The sequence below is a fragment of the Scatophagus argus genome, chromosome 8 (genome assembly GCF_020382885.2).
Source record: "Scatophagus argus isolate fScaArg1 chromosome 8, fScaArg1.pri, whole genome shotgun sequence".
Classification (NCBI taxonomy): Eukaryota; Metazoa; Chordata; class Actinopteri; family Scatophagidae; genus Scatophagus; species Scatophagus argus.
This window is the reverse complement of record NC_058500.1, coordinates 4,596,244-4,613,500: the sequence shown is the minus strand read 5'-3', so window position 1 is coordinate 4,613,500 and position 17,257 is coordinate 4,596,244. Positions and strand designations below refer to the sequence as shown.

The window sequence follows — 17,257 nt, the reverse complement described above, 5'->3', positions numbered from 1 at the left end:
GGAGGTGAAAGGTTGTGACATCTGTCCCTGGACCCATATGTATGGGGCTACATGAGGAATGGGTTGGTTTCATGGTATCGGTGTGATGTCATGCAAAGGAGAGATAGGCCTGATCACCTGACCACCTATAGGCCTACTGTTGGCATTAATAAATGTCAGCTTTGGTACTTGTTCTGATTGATTGAGCTCAGGATGTGTTTGTGCGATAAACACCTGGGAACACGAGAAAAGTCTTGTGGTACAAATCTCGTGTGTACGTGATGAGGAGCGGCAATGCGGATTTTATGGATTTAAGAATCCGAAGGAATGAGAAAAGCTTTTATGATAACTAAATTTATGTAAAATCTAAGGAGTAATATCTCAGAGTAGGCTGCTCATAAGCACAATGCAAAAAACTCAAAGGCAAAGGCTTATTGACTGATCAAAGACGGCACCAAAAACAAACAGAAATATGGATCTTGCTGATTGTCACTAAAACATTATCCTGCTCCAGGGTATAATAATATTTTTTCTTTTCTCTCTCTTCTCTCAATATATCAGTCTTTCTGTATTTTATATGCTTGCAGCTGTTTATCTCTCCTGATTCCACCTCAGCATTTCTCTCTTTCTTTATGTCCTTCGCTTCTCCCGAGACCCCTTCAGGGTCGCGTCTCATTACATGCCACATGCTTAAGCGTAATAGGTCCAACACATGTCATAGAGGACCCACATTAATGTGGTCTTGATGAAGACTTCATTGCGTGTCAAAGCCTCACAGCGATATAATGCATTCATCAATAGCCTGCTCACTCACCACTAGCAAATACATCTCAGTAATATCAAGAACAGCAGGAAACATATAGGGAGGTTATTAAAGCTCACACATTACTAGTGTAAAAAAGGTGGGCTTGATTGAAGTGCTTTTATATTCTCATTTGCTGTGCGAATCCCGCTGGCTATAATTTACCAGTATCTCACTTCTACCTGCCAATCTTGTCCCACATTTAAATCTCACAAATCCTGCGGGAGAAATCGAAACAATTTCAGCTAATTTGCCCCTCACCTGAACCTTTACTGAGCTACATTTTTGATTCACATATCTTAGTGATCTACTTTGAAGTGTGCCAAGAGAGAAAACAGCAGGTGTGATGTTTTTCTTCTGGTTCAGACTGTTTGACACTCCTGTAATAACTTTTTTCTAACCATCAGTGCATTGGCTCTGCGTACTGCTTGTGATAGTTGTGTGACTGCTTTGTCCCTTATTTACTCACATGAAATAAGTATCGCTTTTCTTTCTTCCTTCAACACATTAGTCTTCACGCTTTGAAACATAATTTTCCCTGGAGAGAAAGCTCCATTATTAGAAGTCAGGCTTTTTGTTAAGAAGTATTTGTTGCTGGTTACATTCAGTTGTTAAATATAACATCGAGAGCATGCATGCGAGCTTGTGGGCTTGTGTAATATTGTTTAAGCATGTGGTTTATCTTGGTATCATATTGTGCAGTGTGTGCATTAAACTCCCCTTTACAATTTTCATTCCTACTTTTCAACACAAATCTCCCCATCTCTCTCTCTGTTAGTGTTCCTCTCTCTGTCTGTTTATTCAGTTTGGTTAGTCAATAAGGAAAACTTACTGGAGTGTTAGCTGTTCAGTTTGTGTATACAAACCATCTTTCTGTCATTGTTCGAGTGCAGAAGCAGTGGCTTCTCTGCACTGGTGGCCAACCCCATTTTTGAGGGCTAAGCAGAAAATCCCTCCTACCACATCCCTCCGTTTTTGCTCTCTCTGAACCTTCTTGGCCTGCATCCATCACCAGCATGCTGGCCCCTGTTCAGTGTTTTAATGTGGAGCTAAATATAGGCTTCGCATTGTGCTGCTGTGCTTAATATGTGTGTTTGGGCTGATTAGAACTGAGGCCTGATCTCATCCTGCCGCAGACCCCTAATGCATGCCGCGGTCTCTGGCTTCTATTTGGACTCGGGGGCAAACACGGGAAAGTGCTGATATAATCATATTTAGGGTTGTGAGTTATGTGAACAAGAGATGGCAATATTACAGAGCTAAAATGGAATTGAATGAGTCTTGGATAGGGCTATTACAGGGACGGCTGTTGTAAGATTGGCCATTAAGACTCGCTGGGAATTGGTTTAATAGGATGTTTGCTTTCGATATTCACTGACAGTCAATACCGATTTAAAAAAAAATAAAATAAAAAAGGTCATTTGAATGGCTATCGTGTGATTTGTCAGGTACAGTATCTTGTGTGTCTGCCCATTCAGATGAGGAGAGATGTTTAGCAGGGGAGTGTTTGTACATAAAGGGGTAAGGCAAGTCGATAGGCTTTATTGTTACCTGCCCAAAAATATGAAGTAATTGCCCCCTTCTGTTCTTGTGACTAATTGCTATTTTAGGAGATATTGTGTCAGCAATTGAGCACGTTAGGGAGAGAGTTGAGTCTTTCTCATGCTCATCCATCCCCAGGTAGTCTGTTTCACCTCTTACTCGCTCACCTTTCCTCCAATCTCTCCATCTGTCCATTTTCTCTTCCCCTCCCTTCTTTGTCCTCTCCCTGTCTGTCCACGTGTTCCTCTCTTCCGTCTGTCTCCGCAGAGAGACTTCTCTGGCCTCAGTCTGCCCAATGGGAAGAGACACATAGAGCATATAGGCAAGCAGGCCAACATACGCCTGATGGGAGCTTATATTGTAAAAGAGAAAAAGGAACAAAAGAGACAGCGTTGCTGGGCTGCTGGGAGCCATCACACACACATTCACACAGCGCATTTCTATATGCCGCTCGCTCCTGACTCCAGAATTCTTCAGCCTGACACTGGTGATGGATTAGATGAGTTATCGAGGCGGAGAGCGGCTCCATGTTTTCTCCCAGTCTTCCGGGAAAGAGGGACAGAGACACACATACACACAGACAGCCGTATAGCCTACACCCTCTGCACCTGAAGTTAAGAAATACAATAGCAGTCTGCTACATTTCAAGCCAGGTTTTCAGGACAGATACGCGAATAGATGGAGATCGTGAGTCTGGTTTGTACACAGTGTTCTGCCAGTTGTTGAATACAGCTAGTTTATTTGTAGCTACATTCATGTGTGTGTGAGAGCTTGCTCATTTATGTTTCTGCATGAGCCATGCACTTGTGTGTATGGGTGTACATTCAAGTGCATGTGACTCTGTTCTCTTGTTAAAGCTGGATTTGTGAGTCTCACTGGTAACTGACTTCCAGTTTGCTGGTGATGAATCCCCTCCTTCCCAGGCTGACTCACACTACCAGTCCACTCACCATGATACGGCCTCAGCTCACACCCTGGGGGAACTGATTCATCCGAGGCTGGGCATTTTACATCCATCTTCTTGGGACTTGACAATGGATCTGTCAGTACACCTCATAGCCCAGTGTCATCATGTGTTGTGTAGCAATCACACTCACATGTACACAAACACTGTAACACACAGCAAGAAGATGTGTCGGAATCCAGCTGGGGCCTTAGTGTCTGGGTTTCCATGCTATTGTGTTTATATTGTTTTCCTCTGGGTGCACTGCTTTCTTCACTAAAAGACATGTCGCCTGCCTTTTCCCCTATCAGCTGCAGCTGAGTGGTAAACATAAGCGAATGTTTAGTGTGGAAGGGTTAAAAGCAAAGGACAAATTATAAGCATGTGGGAAAATGTCTTTTTCTTCCTCAAAGTTGTGTTTGCAATGGAAAACCGATGGGGTGAGAGCACCTTGCTGTCAAAAGAGCCTTTCAAATCACGGTTGCCTCCTGACAAGCTTCACTGGCTCTTAAAATGCTGTCAGCAGTCTGTCACCTGTCATCTGGGCCAAGGTAGCAACCATCAAATTCAAGGCCATTTACTGAGGCTAAGATTGGTCCCATTAGACATATTGGATTTGATCGGATGAGGTCTCTCATGCTCAAGTCAAGTCATCTTTTTTTTATATAGCACAAAATCAGAAAATCTCAGTGCCTCAGGGGAACGTCACAATCTGTACAGTATATGACACCACCACCCTTTCTTTGGATCCCGATTCAAGTAAGGAACCCTCGTCAGATCCCTCTGACCTGCGTCTTTTTCTGTCGACGTGACCTGACTTGACTGAAAGCTCTCCCTTTCCTCAGCATAGCCTCCTCGCCGCCGTTGTCTCTGTAAGGGGTCATTGCACCGAGACAGATCGAGAGCGTGTATGTGGTGGTGTAATCCAGTGTGTGGGATCAGCCAGATAAAGGTAATGCCTATCACTTCCGCATCCAAGACTGTTGAACTGGATTAGTGTAGATGCAGGAGATAGCTGCCGGATAGGTTACTTAGGAAGTTTACAACTTTTACTCTCCTCTCTCTCTCTCTCTCTTTCTCTTTCTCTCTCCCTCACTCCCTCACTCTCTCTCTCTCTGTCTCTCTTTGAGCACAATATCATTCTGTGTTTCTCCCAATATACTATTCTGGTACAGGGTGTAGGTGGAAGACCTACAATTTGGCTTAATCCTGCCCTGGTACAAGGTGTTAGTGTGGAGTGTGCTGTACGCCTTGGTTTGGTAAAGGTCCTCATGCGTGGGTTGCAATCTGCTCTGCCAGCTGAAATATGGTGGTGAAATAATGTACACCCTCACATGGATCTGTATTGGTGTTGGCAGCCACCTGTAAACATGTGCATCCTGTTTCAGAAATGCTAACCTCCCTCAAGGCAAAGGTTAGAAAATAGCTTTTTTTCCCCCTAAAATCTGAAAAGAAAGCAGCTTTCAGGTAATAGTTAGCAGCTGTGGCCATTAAACGAGAAACATTCTTTAAAAATTGAGTGGCGAATGTTGAACAAACACTGTAAAATAGGAGACCAAATGAGTAAATCATCCCTTACAGTGTTTTGTTTTTAAAATGTGTTTATATTAGGATACATTTCGCTTTAAAGCTAAATTTAAACAGTCTCATTTTATGTCTGAGCTTGTATACAGTGTAGGATTGTGTATTTTGGAAACAGGTCATTTTGGCATTTTGCATTTGTTGCATAACAGTGTCTATAAGAGGACCTGCAGTTTTGGCTTTTCCATTTTCTTCTGTCGCTAAGCAGCAGCATCCACAATGCACTGCAAAAACACATTTGATGCACTTTTACCCAGGATTTATTCAACACTTTTCACTCAGCAAATTGCTTCACACAGACTCACACGGTTGGCCATCCAGGGTCTGGCACTGTGTTCAAAACCAGTGAGACTGAGGCAGAGAAAGAGGGAGAAGGGCAATTTGAATTGGAGTTTGGTCAATCTTCAAACGTTTTTTCCAGGGTGCTTACATGGTCTGATCAAAAGCATCCCGCTGGCACAGGCCCTTGTAGCCACAAGGGGAGGCCTCTGATGCCGCTGCCATGGCTTCCCTGCTGGCCAAACCCCACACTTATCAGCCGTTTATGTCTGATCGGTGCTGTGACATAAAGTTTGCACGTACAAACAAAAGTTCCTTTTTTAATCCCCCCATGAGTGGTAAAATTTTAATATTCTGTACATTGTTTACAGGGAGGCTCCTGCAGTCGTGACTGTCACAAAACATTGACAGCAATTTGGTTTTCAGTACCAAAAAAACCCCAATAGTATCAAAAGTACCAATAAAAATGCTCCTCTCCTCCATTAGCTGGCTGATGTGCCCTTGAGCAAGGCAGTAAACTCGCAGTTTGCTCCCCGGGCACTTGATAGTGGCAGCCCACTGCTCCTGTGTGTTTCACTGCATGTTATTTTGCTGGGTGTTGAATGTGTGTTCAACTAAGGATGGGTTAAATGCAGAGGACACATTCAGTGTGTGTACGTAGATATACATACATATATATATATATATATATATATATAGTTACTGCCTTTAAAGCGATTCTTAATTCTTAAAAAATTTAATTCTAGCTTTTGAAATGTACATGTATTGAGAAATGAATAACAATAATTAAGGTGTCGTCTCACCGACTGTGTCACGGGGAGAATTTGAAACTACTGACTCGTTCATTACAGTACTACAGCTAGGGAAATGTAGCCCAAACTTATTTTTAAGTGGTTCAGATTTCGAAAACTAAAAATGGCAACTCTGCACGCGCTCCAGGATTCAGGATTTATAACTAGCTGATTAAGAAGTTCTCCTACTCAGTGATGTCTGGGGACCTTTATTTCTGTCCTTGCTTCTCTGGGCGCCTTTCACAATGGTTCTGTCTGTGTCTGTTTGAGTGTGTTTTATACTGTGTTTCATACTTCTGACAATTTTTCTCTGATATTCAAGACAGCGCTGTTTTCTGTTTTCACAAATATTAAACACACAGGCCAAGGTGCCCCTGGGGGTACATGGAGAATGTTTTTCACCACTCTCATCTGTCTTCACCTTTTTTTCTCCCTTCCTTGCTTTACTCAGTTGCAGCTCCCAGACACTGGTGATAGAGAGAGGCTAGTTAATGACTGTGGTGTTGAAATGGGGGACCATGCTAGACCAGGCCAAACCAAGGGCAGCTCTCTGGGGAACCAGAGGTTGTCTCTGTGGATGGGCAGGAATATTGTCAGAGGGGTTTGAGGGTATGAATCCAACCTGTTAGCAGCCTTCTCACCCAGCCTGATAAATAATGCAGGGCCAAATGGGGCAGAGAGGAGATAGTTTAAGCACCTGAGAGAGCAGGCGAAAGTAAAGTGATGCTCAGGAAATGAATGTTTTGGGCCTGAGAGTCGCTTACTCAGGTGGCACAATGGCAGTGTGGGAGTGTGTGGTAAACAGATGGAGTTTTTGACAGAATTATTTTTGGTCCAGTAGGCCCTGGTTTCCCCATTCACTTGCTCATTTTCCTCTGTTTCTCTGTTGACCACCCAGATGTGAGCCTGCCCTACAAAGTAGTTCACATTCAACTAACCACCCCCATACACACACACACACGCATAAAGTTGTGGGTGCATGTTTGTGTCTGCGTATGTGTGAATGTAACACAAGATACAAGATTTACAGCTACTAGAGAAAAGCCGCTCCTTAATGTGAAAAGCAACTGGATGTGGGTAGGTTGGTGTGTACATGGTGGGTGGTGTCGGTGCTTCTGGAGTGCTTGAGTGTGTGACCATAAGCCTAAGCTGTTGGAGAAAACAATGTACATACAAAACAAGCAGAGACTTAGAAACAGAAGGTATTTGTGACTGGGAAAAAGGAGGGTCATTCATTCTTTATCTCTCTGTAAACACCTCCTGGTTAAATGCATTTGCTCAGCAGGACGGTTGTCTGTTAAGTCATTTCCAGATCTGGTATGTTAGTGCTTTTGTTTTAGCGTGTAACAAAGTGTCATACCCCTGCCTAGAGAGTAGAGGTTTTGTTCTGGACACGCTCCAAGACAGCTGTGTGTCTGAGTATGTGTTTCTGGCTAAATGTGAGTTTAAAGGCCCCTGGACAGTGGTGAGAGACTGTGTGATAGCGATCTGATTCAGATGAACTGCAGGCGTGCAGGGGGAAGGTCGGGTTATCTTGCGATCCCTAGTGGCTGCCTGCTAGGACACATATCACAGCATGACAGACTGCTCTTACGGGTGCACGCACACACACACACACACACTCACACTGAGACAGTAGTGAACAGGACAGCGCTGCTCTGGCCATGCGCCGACATGCTTTATGGATGAGCATATTTGCTGAGGTCTCCCTCTGCACTGCCGTGTCAGTAACCAGATGAAGACTGGCACGGCCCCCACATCCTGCCTTTCTCCGCCTACATATGGTTTTCACATATGTCTTCTTTTCGATGTTTGGATTAGCCTGCCAAGGTCAGACGTAGGTCAGCCGTGGAAGGCTCAACCACTTTGAGCCTTGGCCCCGAACTGTGCCGCCTGCTGTCGTGTACTCGGCTAACCCTCAAGATTTGAAGGCAAAGCTCTGGGGGCTTTGTGTGAACTTACACCGCGTTGCTTTTCCTCTGCCATCCAGCAGTTTGACACACATTCATACAAACTTGCACATCCAAAAAAGCCTGCGTGAGTGCACACACATTTGCTCACACACCCTCCCACTTGATCTTCTTTTGACAGACATATGACCTTGACTTTCCCCTCTGTGGTGTTTTCTAGAGTCTGGCTGCTCTTTGGTGCTGTCACCATCTGAATAGATAGATGAATGTTTGGGTGGAGGAAAGCAGGCGGAGATGGACAGATGATAGAGCCATCAGCTTTCATGGGTGGAGGAGGGCCTGTTGACATGTGACATCACAGAAACATCTCTCACGCTCAGCATCAGGAACCCTCTAGATTTACTGCTCTGGTTTATATATTTGGCCAGCAGAATCTGATGCATAAAGGACAAACAGGGCTGGCAGTGGCCGACTTGGGTCAGAGAGGGTCACGTACCTCATATAACTCATTAAAATGCTGTTTTTGTAGTTAGGTGGTCTTGGCCTCAAGTTCAAAGCTTTACTGAGGGAATACATCATTCATCATGCGAACAAGGAAAAGGAAAACAGAGCTAAGGTTTCACAAAGGTCTCATAATATCAGCTAATAATTCTTAACAGTTGTTGTAACCCCACGCTACATGAAATCACAGGGCGCTGACATCAAGCTCATACCGTGAACTAATGCAACTGTCACACATTTATATGAAAGTATTTGAAAGTGAGTTTATCATCTCTCTGCTGTTTCAGTCTATCACAATCCGAGCAGCTCTCATCTCCACCTACCTGAATCTCCAAGTAGCTAAATGATAACGATGGATTGTTTTGCAAAATATTATTTGACCCGCGTCTGTCATCTCTGTCAATCACTCTTTGTCTGTTTTCCCACTCCTGCTGTCAGTCTGATATAAATAGCAAGCACTGACCTGTTTGTGTTTTGTGTTTCTCAGATTCGTGTCGATGGCCCTCCTCACGGCGGTGTCCAGTATGAGACAATATCGGTCATCAAGGACGGCAGCCCTATCCTGCGAGACATGGCCTTTTCTCTTGACCGCAACTACCTCTACGTCATGTCTGAGAGACAGGTGGGTGTTGGAAAGATTATACTAATTATACAAGAGCCCTCATGCCGGAGAATGGATGGTTTAAGTGTGCGTTTGTGTGTGTGCATACGCTTAAATGTCAGGAAAAGAGTGTGAATGCGTGTGTGATCCAGCAGGACCCAAGATGGCCCACCTCTCAAGATCACCAGCACCACCACCCTCTGTTAGCTATAAATAACCTGGGTGGCACAGCAGGGGACATTGTGACAGTGTTTGATAATGAAGGAGAACAATGAGGGCAGGGAGAAAAGGAAAGAAATAGAGAGACAAGATAAAGACAAAGTAGAATGAGAGAAAGAGAGAGAGAAAGATGAAGGGCACTTGCCAGCTGGCCGCCTGAGCAAAAGGATGTGCGGAAGAGTGATGAGGGAAAGAGGGACAGCTGGAGGAGCGTATGACTTAGAGTAAAGGGCGACACTGAGAGAAAAAGAGAGACAGAGTGCAAGGTCATCTTTTCACACGTCTAATGAAGTGACACAGCATTGTGGGGCGGCGAGGAAGCAGCCGATAGCCATCAGTGCAACTGATATACTAAGTAGGCAAAGGAGGCGAGGGAAGACAAGGGCAGAAGGGGACACAAGGACACACCAGAGGTGAGAGGAGAGGAAAGCATGGCAGGATGGAAAAGAGATGAAAAGAGGAGGAGAAGTGATGGGAGGAGAGGAGAAGAGAAGAGTGGCAGCACAGCAACCCAAGAGACAGACGACGTGCGAGGCTGTCAGTGTGAAGTGATAGATTGCCATCCTCTCTCCTTATCTCTGCTTTTAACACACTCAACAACTGGCTGGCCAGAGCTTACAGGTTAGAGACAGTGGATGTGGTGTTAAGGAGTTATTGAGACAATAGTGAGTATTGCTGGGGGGGGTTTATTGAAAAGATTTAGTTTACACTTGCCTACTGTGAGAATAAAAATACGCTATTACAATATTGCATATACAATAATAATATAAAATACACTATTACCGGTGATAGCTTATATACCTTAGATATCTGAACAAATGATAAATTAAATCTCATATTTCTCTTCTATTAATGTTTATACACTACATTCACCCAAATATTTCTATGGATATGAAATTCAGATCTGCTTCATTCATGCACAAGCACAATATATGCATATGTCTGACAACAAACAAGGCATGACATAGATTCTACAAGGAAAGTCAAGTTTGTACTGAGTCTAAATTCTGTTTCCCATATTTACTGAATCCTTTATTCCCACTTATTCTGCAGATGAAACAAGCTTTTGATGTTGAGTTCATAACTGCTAGTCATCTGAATGAGAAGTGATGTTGGTGAATATTATTAGTATTCAGCTTGTAGACTCTTCTGTTCCACTCTCCAGGGGTTGGGCAGGATCGAAGCAGCAAGACACACGCACACACATGCACACTGAAATGCTTTCAGCTGCTTTGGGGATGTTACCTCGCTTGTTCAAGGATACCACTCGATAGTCACACCTGACACAGTAACTGGATTGGGATTTAGTTTGCCACACACTCATTCAGCCTTTTCCATAAAGGGGCAAATTTAACAGAAGCCGCATGTATTTTATATGTGATTTGGGACAGTTAAACCAACATTTAATTGTTTTTACAACAACTCTCAAACAAAGCTGTAACCCAGAATGTCATTCATTTTACTGCCCAATGTCTCGTGTAAAACATACAGCATTCAGACCAGCCCTTTTGCACTCATTCAGTGGAAAAGATCTGTTTGACCTTTATTTCATCCATAGCCTAAATGCCACCTTGAGCTACACTTGAAGTCAGACATCCAGGACATCATGTGATCTGTCTTGTCTGAGCTCCACTTGTTCCCATGTGTCGGGCTGATGCCGTTTGAGGCCAAGCGCATGATGGGAGACCATAAGAACAAAGGCGGGATGATATCAAACAGAAACCAGGGCAGATTTGGCTCCAGTTGCTTTTCCTTCTCTGAATAACAAAGAGGCACTCTGTGTTTGGCACAGTGGGAAAGAGAGAATACAGAGAGAGAGAGACCAAGGGAGAGACAGACACTGAATGAGAGAGCAGGAGGGGAAGACAGAAATCAGGAGAGAGAGAGACAGAGTAATATTTGCTCAGCGAGGCCATGCTCCACAATCTGGGCTCTCGCTCTCTCCAGTCCTCACACCTGTCTGTGTGTGTTGTGGCGAAGCCGTGAATCGTGGGATGTGCGAGGCCTTTGTAAACACAAACATGCAGACAGGCACCCACAGGGACACACACTCACACACACACTCGCAAAGCACATGCTCCCTCAGTTTTCATTTGCATAGGTACCGACATAATGCACTGGCTCTTGCAATCACGTATACACTCATGCACAAAAAAACTATAATTACAGACACTTCCAAGCACCAGTCTCCCCATTCGGTATTCAAATGGAATCTCCATAAGGCTTTCGGAGGCTTTTCATCTAGCCTTTTTCTCTCACTCGCATATAGATTACACCTACTGCATATGTATAGAAATTCTTCAGCCTCAGACTCTTATACATTCACTGCCTACCACAAGTTATGTTTCAGTGTGTCAAAGAACTTTCCGCTCATTCTTTCTCTCACACTCTAATTTGTTTCTTTCTCACACTCCCACTCACCCCCAAACATATTTAATAGCTCCCTGTTTCATATTCGATCCATGGTGCTGCCACATTAAACTGTGCTTTTGTTTTGTTGATGTAATGACAATAGCATCCACCATATTAATGATGTGGTGAGATTGACCCAGTGCGAGGCAGCGCAGTGGAACTGATGAAAAAACCTGGCTCACTGACTTTCTCTTCTCCAGGAGCAGCGTGTGTGTGTGTGTGTGTGTCTGTCTGTCTGTGTCTGTGTGTGTGTGTGCCTAACTGTGGGGTGCTGCATCATTACTGACAGCTCTGAAATACATAGCAGGACGTTTTCATCTTAAGATTTATCTTCACACGTCCTCTGAAACATGCTTGTTGCATCATCTCTTGATTCTCTTGGGACACTTTGAGCTTTGTGTCTTCCAACTGTCCTTAAGTGTCCCGTGAATCTGCAGATCCATTGCGTGGATTTCTGCCAGGTCACATGCCTGAGTCATGTTGTGTGTGTGTATGTGTGTGTGACTGCTTCTATATTTAAACCAATAATCCAGCGATTTGGTACTTGGCTGGGTAGCAATGCCGGCGGCAAACGCAGTGATGGAGAGAAAAAGGTCATAGCTGTTTTGGGAGTTTCAGTCGAGCTGCCTCCTAGACACGTCCTCGACTTTTTCCTTCTTCTTTTTTTCCCTGTCGTTTCCTCTTCTGTCCGCATCTTATGAAATGCCCTCTGAAATGTCTTACGTTCCTGAAACACCTCACCGTATTTAATATTGCATCAAAAGCAGTAGGTTTCAAACTGAATACCTCATCTTCCTCTGCTGTAACCAAGCATTTGTGGTATGTAATAGAGAACATCTGCCTAAGTTGTAACGCACAGGGGCTTTAACCTTTATCTATAAGTCCTGCTTTGCATACAGTCAGATACAGTGTGGCTACAGTTTGACAATTGCAGAGGAGGCTCTAATGAAACAGGTAGAAAGAGTATTCATGTGTGAATGGCAGCTGGAGCAGAGCTTAACCACCGGTGCTTCTGCCAGCGCATGCAAATTCAGTGCACTGGATCTGCATGAGTGTTGGCCTCATCTCCACCGGCTGGAGCCTGTGTCGTCCTCTGCCTCTTTCTCTTGTTTCTTTTTTGTCTGGATGTGAATGCCTGAGAATGCAAAGGGGCCTCGCTTGTTTCTGTTAGCACTCTGACCAGTCCCATATGTGTGTACGTTTGTGTGTGCTGCACTGCGCTTCGGGAGTTGAAGCCAACAGGGGGACATACAGGCATGCCTGACACTCTGGCCCACATGAGGCCTTAAGCGGCATTCGTTCCCTTTGTTGCTAGTTTATCAACACAATGCAGCTCACTGGGATAAATGGCGACAACTACTCCAGTATCGAATGGGGTCTTTTGGGGCCTGGATTATCAACATTTTTATGAGGTCTTTTCATTCCCTTTGTGGTGTATTGTACTGTTATGGCCGCTGGCACCCAGCAGTAGCACTCATCACACACGGTTGAGATTCAGTGACTGCATTATGTCGGTTGCTTTGGTCAGCGGCCAGTACGCAGAGCCCAGGCTATAATGTATTATTCATGGGGAGCAATCAAGATTTAACATCTGAAAGGGTTTTGAAGTGATACCTGTGGCGTGGCCTTAGTTCAGCCTGAAAAGGTTTTTGAAAACACCTAAAAAAAAAAAAAAAAAAAGCTCAGAGAAACCACAAAAAATAAAAGTGTTACCTTTTTATCTTGCCTTAATTAAATCCCAAGAAAAGAGGCAGGTGTTGACTTTGTAACGGAGCTCAATGGTTTTTATAATGTTTTATGGCTGTGGTGCACAAGAGTACATAATAGACCTTAACAGACTTAATAATGTTCTCAGTGAAATAGTGGCCCTCTAATTGCCAGCTCTTTATAAGGATGAGTGTGAAATTCTTACTAGCATGACCAACTGAGGGATACTGAGCTGGCTTGTAAAACAGACTCGTCTTTCATGGACAGACACACACACATACATACACACAGTCCTCCCCCTATAGAGGCGTTCAGCCATGTGCTGCTGTCACTCTCCAATACACTCTTGGCTCTTTAGCAAACATTAAACCCCCTCAGCCTCCAAACCTCATACGCCGTCCTTCCTCCCTCACCCAGCTCCATGTATGGAACGGCAACATTACAGCTCACAGATTATCACAAAAGAAAAGAAGACTTCTTTTTTTTTTCAAGCCTAGCAATTTCTTCCAGGTGCTCAGCTGTGAAATTTGAAATGCATGCATGGATTCTTTCCTCTTTTTTTAAAAACCTTTTTTTTTTGGGATGAGGCCTCCTCTCAACCTGTTATCCCTCAAAGCACCCACAGCCTCCATCCCCCTAGAGTTTTCTGGTTATCCTCCCTTCTTATCCCCCAGAACCTTTGTTTGGCTGGTGTGGTTAGATTGGGAGGAAATGGGTTCAGTGGTTATCAAGACAGGAGGAAATAGGATTCATTCACACCTCGTCCAGGCTTAGATTAGCTGATGTGCTACTGGCTCATCATTATGCAGGACTGGTGTGTATGACACGCTGATTTTATGTGTTAATGGGCATGGAACACATTATGGATTAAAGCCAGGCCTTCCACTGCGCACTATAGGTGTCACAGCTTGTACAGACTCAAAAAAGCGACTAGCAGCAGTGTTTGTGGAAAGCCTTTTGTTTCCCGGTTTCGCTGTTTACACCCTCCACAACAAGCAGATTGGACTGGCTCATGTCCAGGCCACTCATTCAGACACTTATCATATGGCAACAAAAACGCATTTGAAGAGTATCGTGATAATGAAAGAAGCCTCAAGTTTCATTAGTTAAACTTTAGAATAACATAATAATAACAGACAATAGAATAACACAATGTAAATATTTAACTCTGCAAGCATGACTTGGTTTGGATCCAAACTTAACAAAGACATGTTAGGACTCAGACTATATTTTGTGATAAAAAAAGAAGACAAAAGAGTATCTAGACTAAATATATTTACACGCAATTTTGTAAAAGTGTTTTATCTGACTTCATGAAACAATAGTTGTTAGCTTGCCTTGAACTTCATTTTTCCTTACAGCCCAACCATCTATTTCAGACCCTATCTGAATATGCCTGCATCCTTTTCTCACTGAAGAGGAACAATACTGTGGTAAAGAGGAAAGAAGTCTAGCAAAGGTTCAGGCTAAAACGAATGGACACACACTAGGACAAACAAAGTCAAAAAGGCACAGGGACAAAAGATTAGCGCTTTGTGTCTCATTCTCCTGAGCCCCTCCTTGGTTTCCACTGTTTGTTAATCTGCTTTCAGGCCCAAGTAGTGAAGGGGTTTCCAGTGACTGCCACTACCTCACTACCTCAGGGTCCTCTGGCCCTGCATTAGCCCTATGGTAGTCTGGTTAGCCTGCAGCTGCTAGGGAATGAACAAGACCAGGGGTTTGACCGTTGACCCTGATCTCTGAGGTTTTTTTTTTTTTTTTTACCAATCTGTCCATCAGTGACACTCGGACAAAGAGTCCCAATAACTCGTCTACCCTCTGCTGCAGCGCAGAGGACAATCAAGAGGCAGCTTTCACATCAAGAGAGCAATCAGTGGAATGTGCAGAATTCTTTTAGCAAGTCTGTAAAGCCAGACAGTTTCCTCACTCTCTCTTAAGTTTTTTTTCCCCACAATCCATTTTTTACATACAACTTAGATTCAAAAAGCGTAATGCTGAATATTCTCTTCTCTTACCTCTGAATGCGAAATGCGAGGGGAAAAAAGAGATGTCTTTCTCTTCTAAGTTCCTGAATGTTCCCTAATTCCCCCGTTGTATTCATGATTGAGTTTTGTGCCATTTGAATGTGAGTTAAGAAAGATATATTGTATCTAACTCAGACCTTCGATTGAGGTCAAATTAGGTTTGTTGCAACTGACAACACAGGAAGTGCAGTATTTGTCAGGCAACCACAAAGTCTGCACCAGTGTTTATAGGAGAGAAGTGACCTGAACAAAGGTTCTCCATCATGCATGGGAAAACTGTAATGCTATGGCCCACACATCTGCATCCCATTCCATCCTCATCTGGGTTGATCAGTCATTGGCCACAGCTTGGTAGAATCTATCTATTTTTCGACAGACTGCCACAACAGACAAACATCTCAGGCACAGTCTGATATCAGTCAGACAACAGACACTGGCCTTGATAGATTGGCCGTCATGTTTTATCTGGGATGTAAGCACGACAGCAGGGTCAGTTTGGCTGCCATAGGGTTGAGGGCCAGCAAATCAATCGCACAGCCGCTTCCCTGCCTAGGTGTTCTGCAGATGGAAAGGAGGGGCTGGAGCTGCAGCTTGGAACCTTGGGCTTAGATTTTGTGCTGTTTGCTTGACAGCTTCACTTTATATTGACACCAGGACAAATTAGGATAAATTCTCCTGTCAATACACACATCCAATGTTATTGATGATGCCATTTAGCTTTTCATTCTGAAGACACCACTTTCATCCCTGACCCAGTTGTCAAGCTCCCTTAATCTTGAGCTTTGTGTGTGTGTATCTTGCAGTATCCTTGTGCAGTTTGAAGTTAATTATCTAGCCTAAGCACATGTTGCTATGCTTGATGGTGATTTCCTTAAATTTATAGTTTCAGTGTCTTTAGTAGTTTTTCTTGCATTTATTTATTTGTTGTTTTAACCCCCCTATTTTCTGTCCATTTCTTCATTTGTTGCTTCTCATATTTCTCACTCTGTTGTCATTCCAGTCCACCACATGTTTTATTTTTCAGTCCGTTTGTATCACGTCACTTTCGCTGCTTAATGAAAAGTTAGGTGGTTTGAGCTACTTTTTCAAAAACTGATACTTCTTTCCACAGTAGTTAATATCTCAATGTTGTGTGAGTCCTGCCTCAGTCAGACTGTTGGATGTTTTTTGTGGGATGTGTTACTTTCACTTTTCACTAACTTTTATCCAAAGTGACTTACAATAAAGGCTTAATGTGTTTGGTGTGATATATGGGAACTTTATAGGTTCCTGTGCTGTCTCCCAGCTTTGTGAGGTCAGGGGTTGTGGGACGTTCAAGAGGTGACTGAGTCTGTTCATCAACTCAGAAGGGGTCACTCAGCAGGTCATTCAGAGACACCCGTTCACTAAATCATGTTTTTATAGCACCCATCTGCTTGACCACTGCTCGTCAGCTATTTCTTTATCATGATGACCGATATGAGTATCCTTCCCCCTTTCGGCTATGTTCTAGCAATGTTTTACATGTCTGAATGCCAAGCTCTGTTTGCTCCCTCTGCGCTCGCCCACCTAACAAAGGCACCTCATTTGCATGAGTCCCTGAGCAGGCATTGTTAATTGACTTAAGCCAGGATTAGTGTTAATCAGGTTTTGTGCCCTGGAACCATTGGCCAATCCTAACCTCATTATTTGATAGCAGCACACGTCCTGTCAGCCTCCATCAAGCTGTTAATTAATAGAAGTCTGTGCACCCAGGTCCCAGCCCGAACCCTCCTAACTCCCATTTCCCAACCCATCCCCCCTTAGCCCTCTCCTACCTTCACACCCTTGTCCCTTGCTACCTCAACAGAGGTCACTACATAGTAGTGTGCCGTACAAGCTGTGAATTCAATGAATAGGCCAGCAGACTGTGTTAGCAGGCCATGCAGCTGTCAGTAAACGTGTGGTGTGTAGCCTAACGTTCGCTTCAGGTGAAATGGTCTCAAAA

General features: G+C 43.9%; 1 protein-coding gene across 2 annotated transcripts in view; it reads left to right on the top strand.

Annotated features, from left to right (window-relative positions):
- The window catches only part of plxna2 (plexin A2), a 160,339-nt gene that overhangs the window by 56,598 nt on the left and 86,484 nt on the right, over nt 1-17,257 (top strand). For both annotated transcript variants that reach the window (XM_046395614.1, XM_046395615.1), the window contains exon 4: nt 8,816-8,950. In XM_046395614.1, the coding sequence (XP_046251570.1) occupies nt 8,816-8,950 (135 nt within the window). The remainder of the gene's footprint in view (nt 1-8,815; nt 8,951-17,257) is intronic.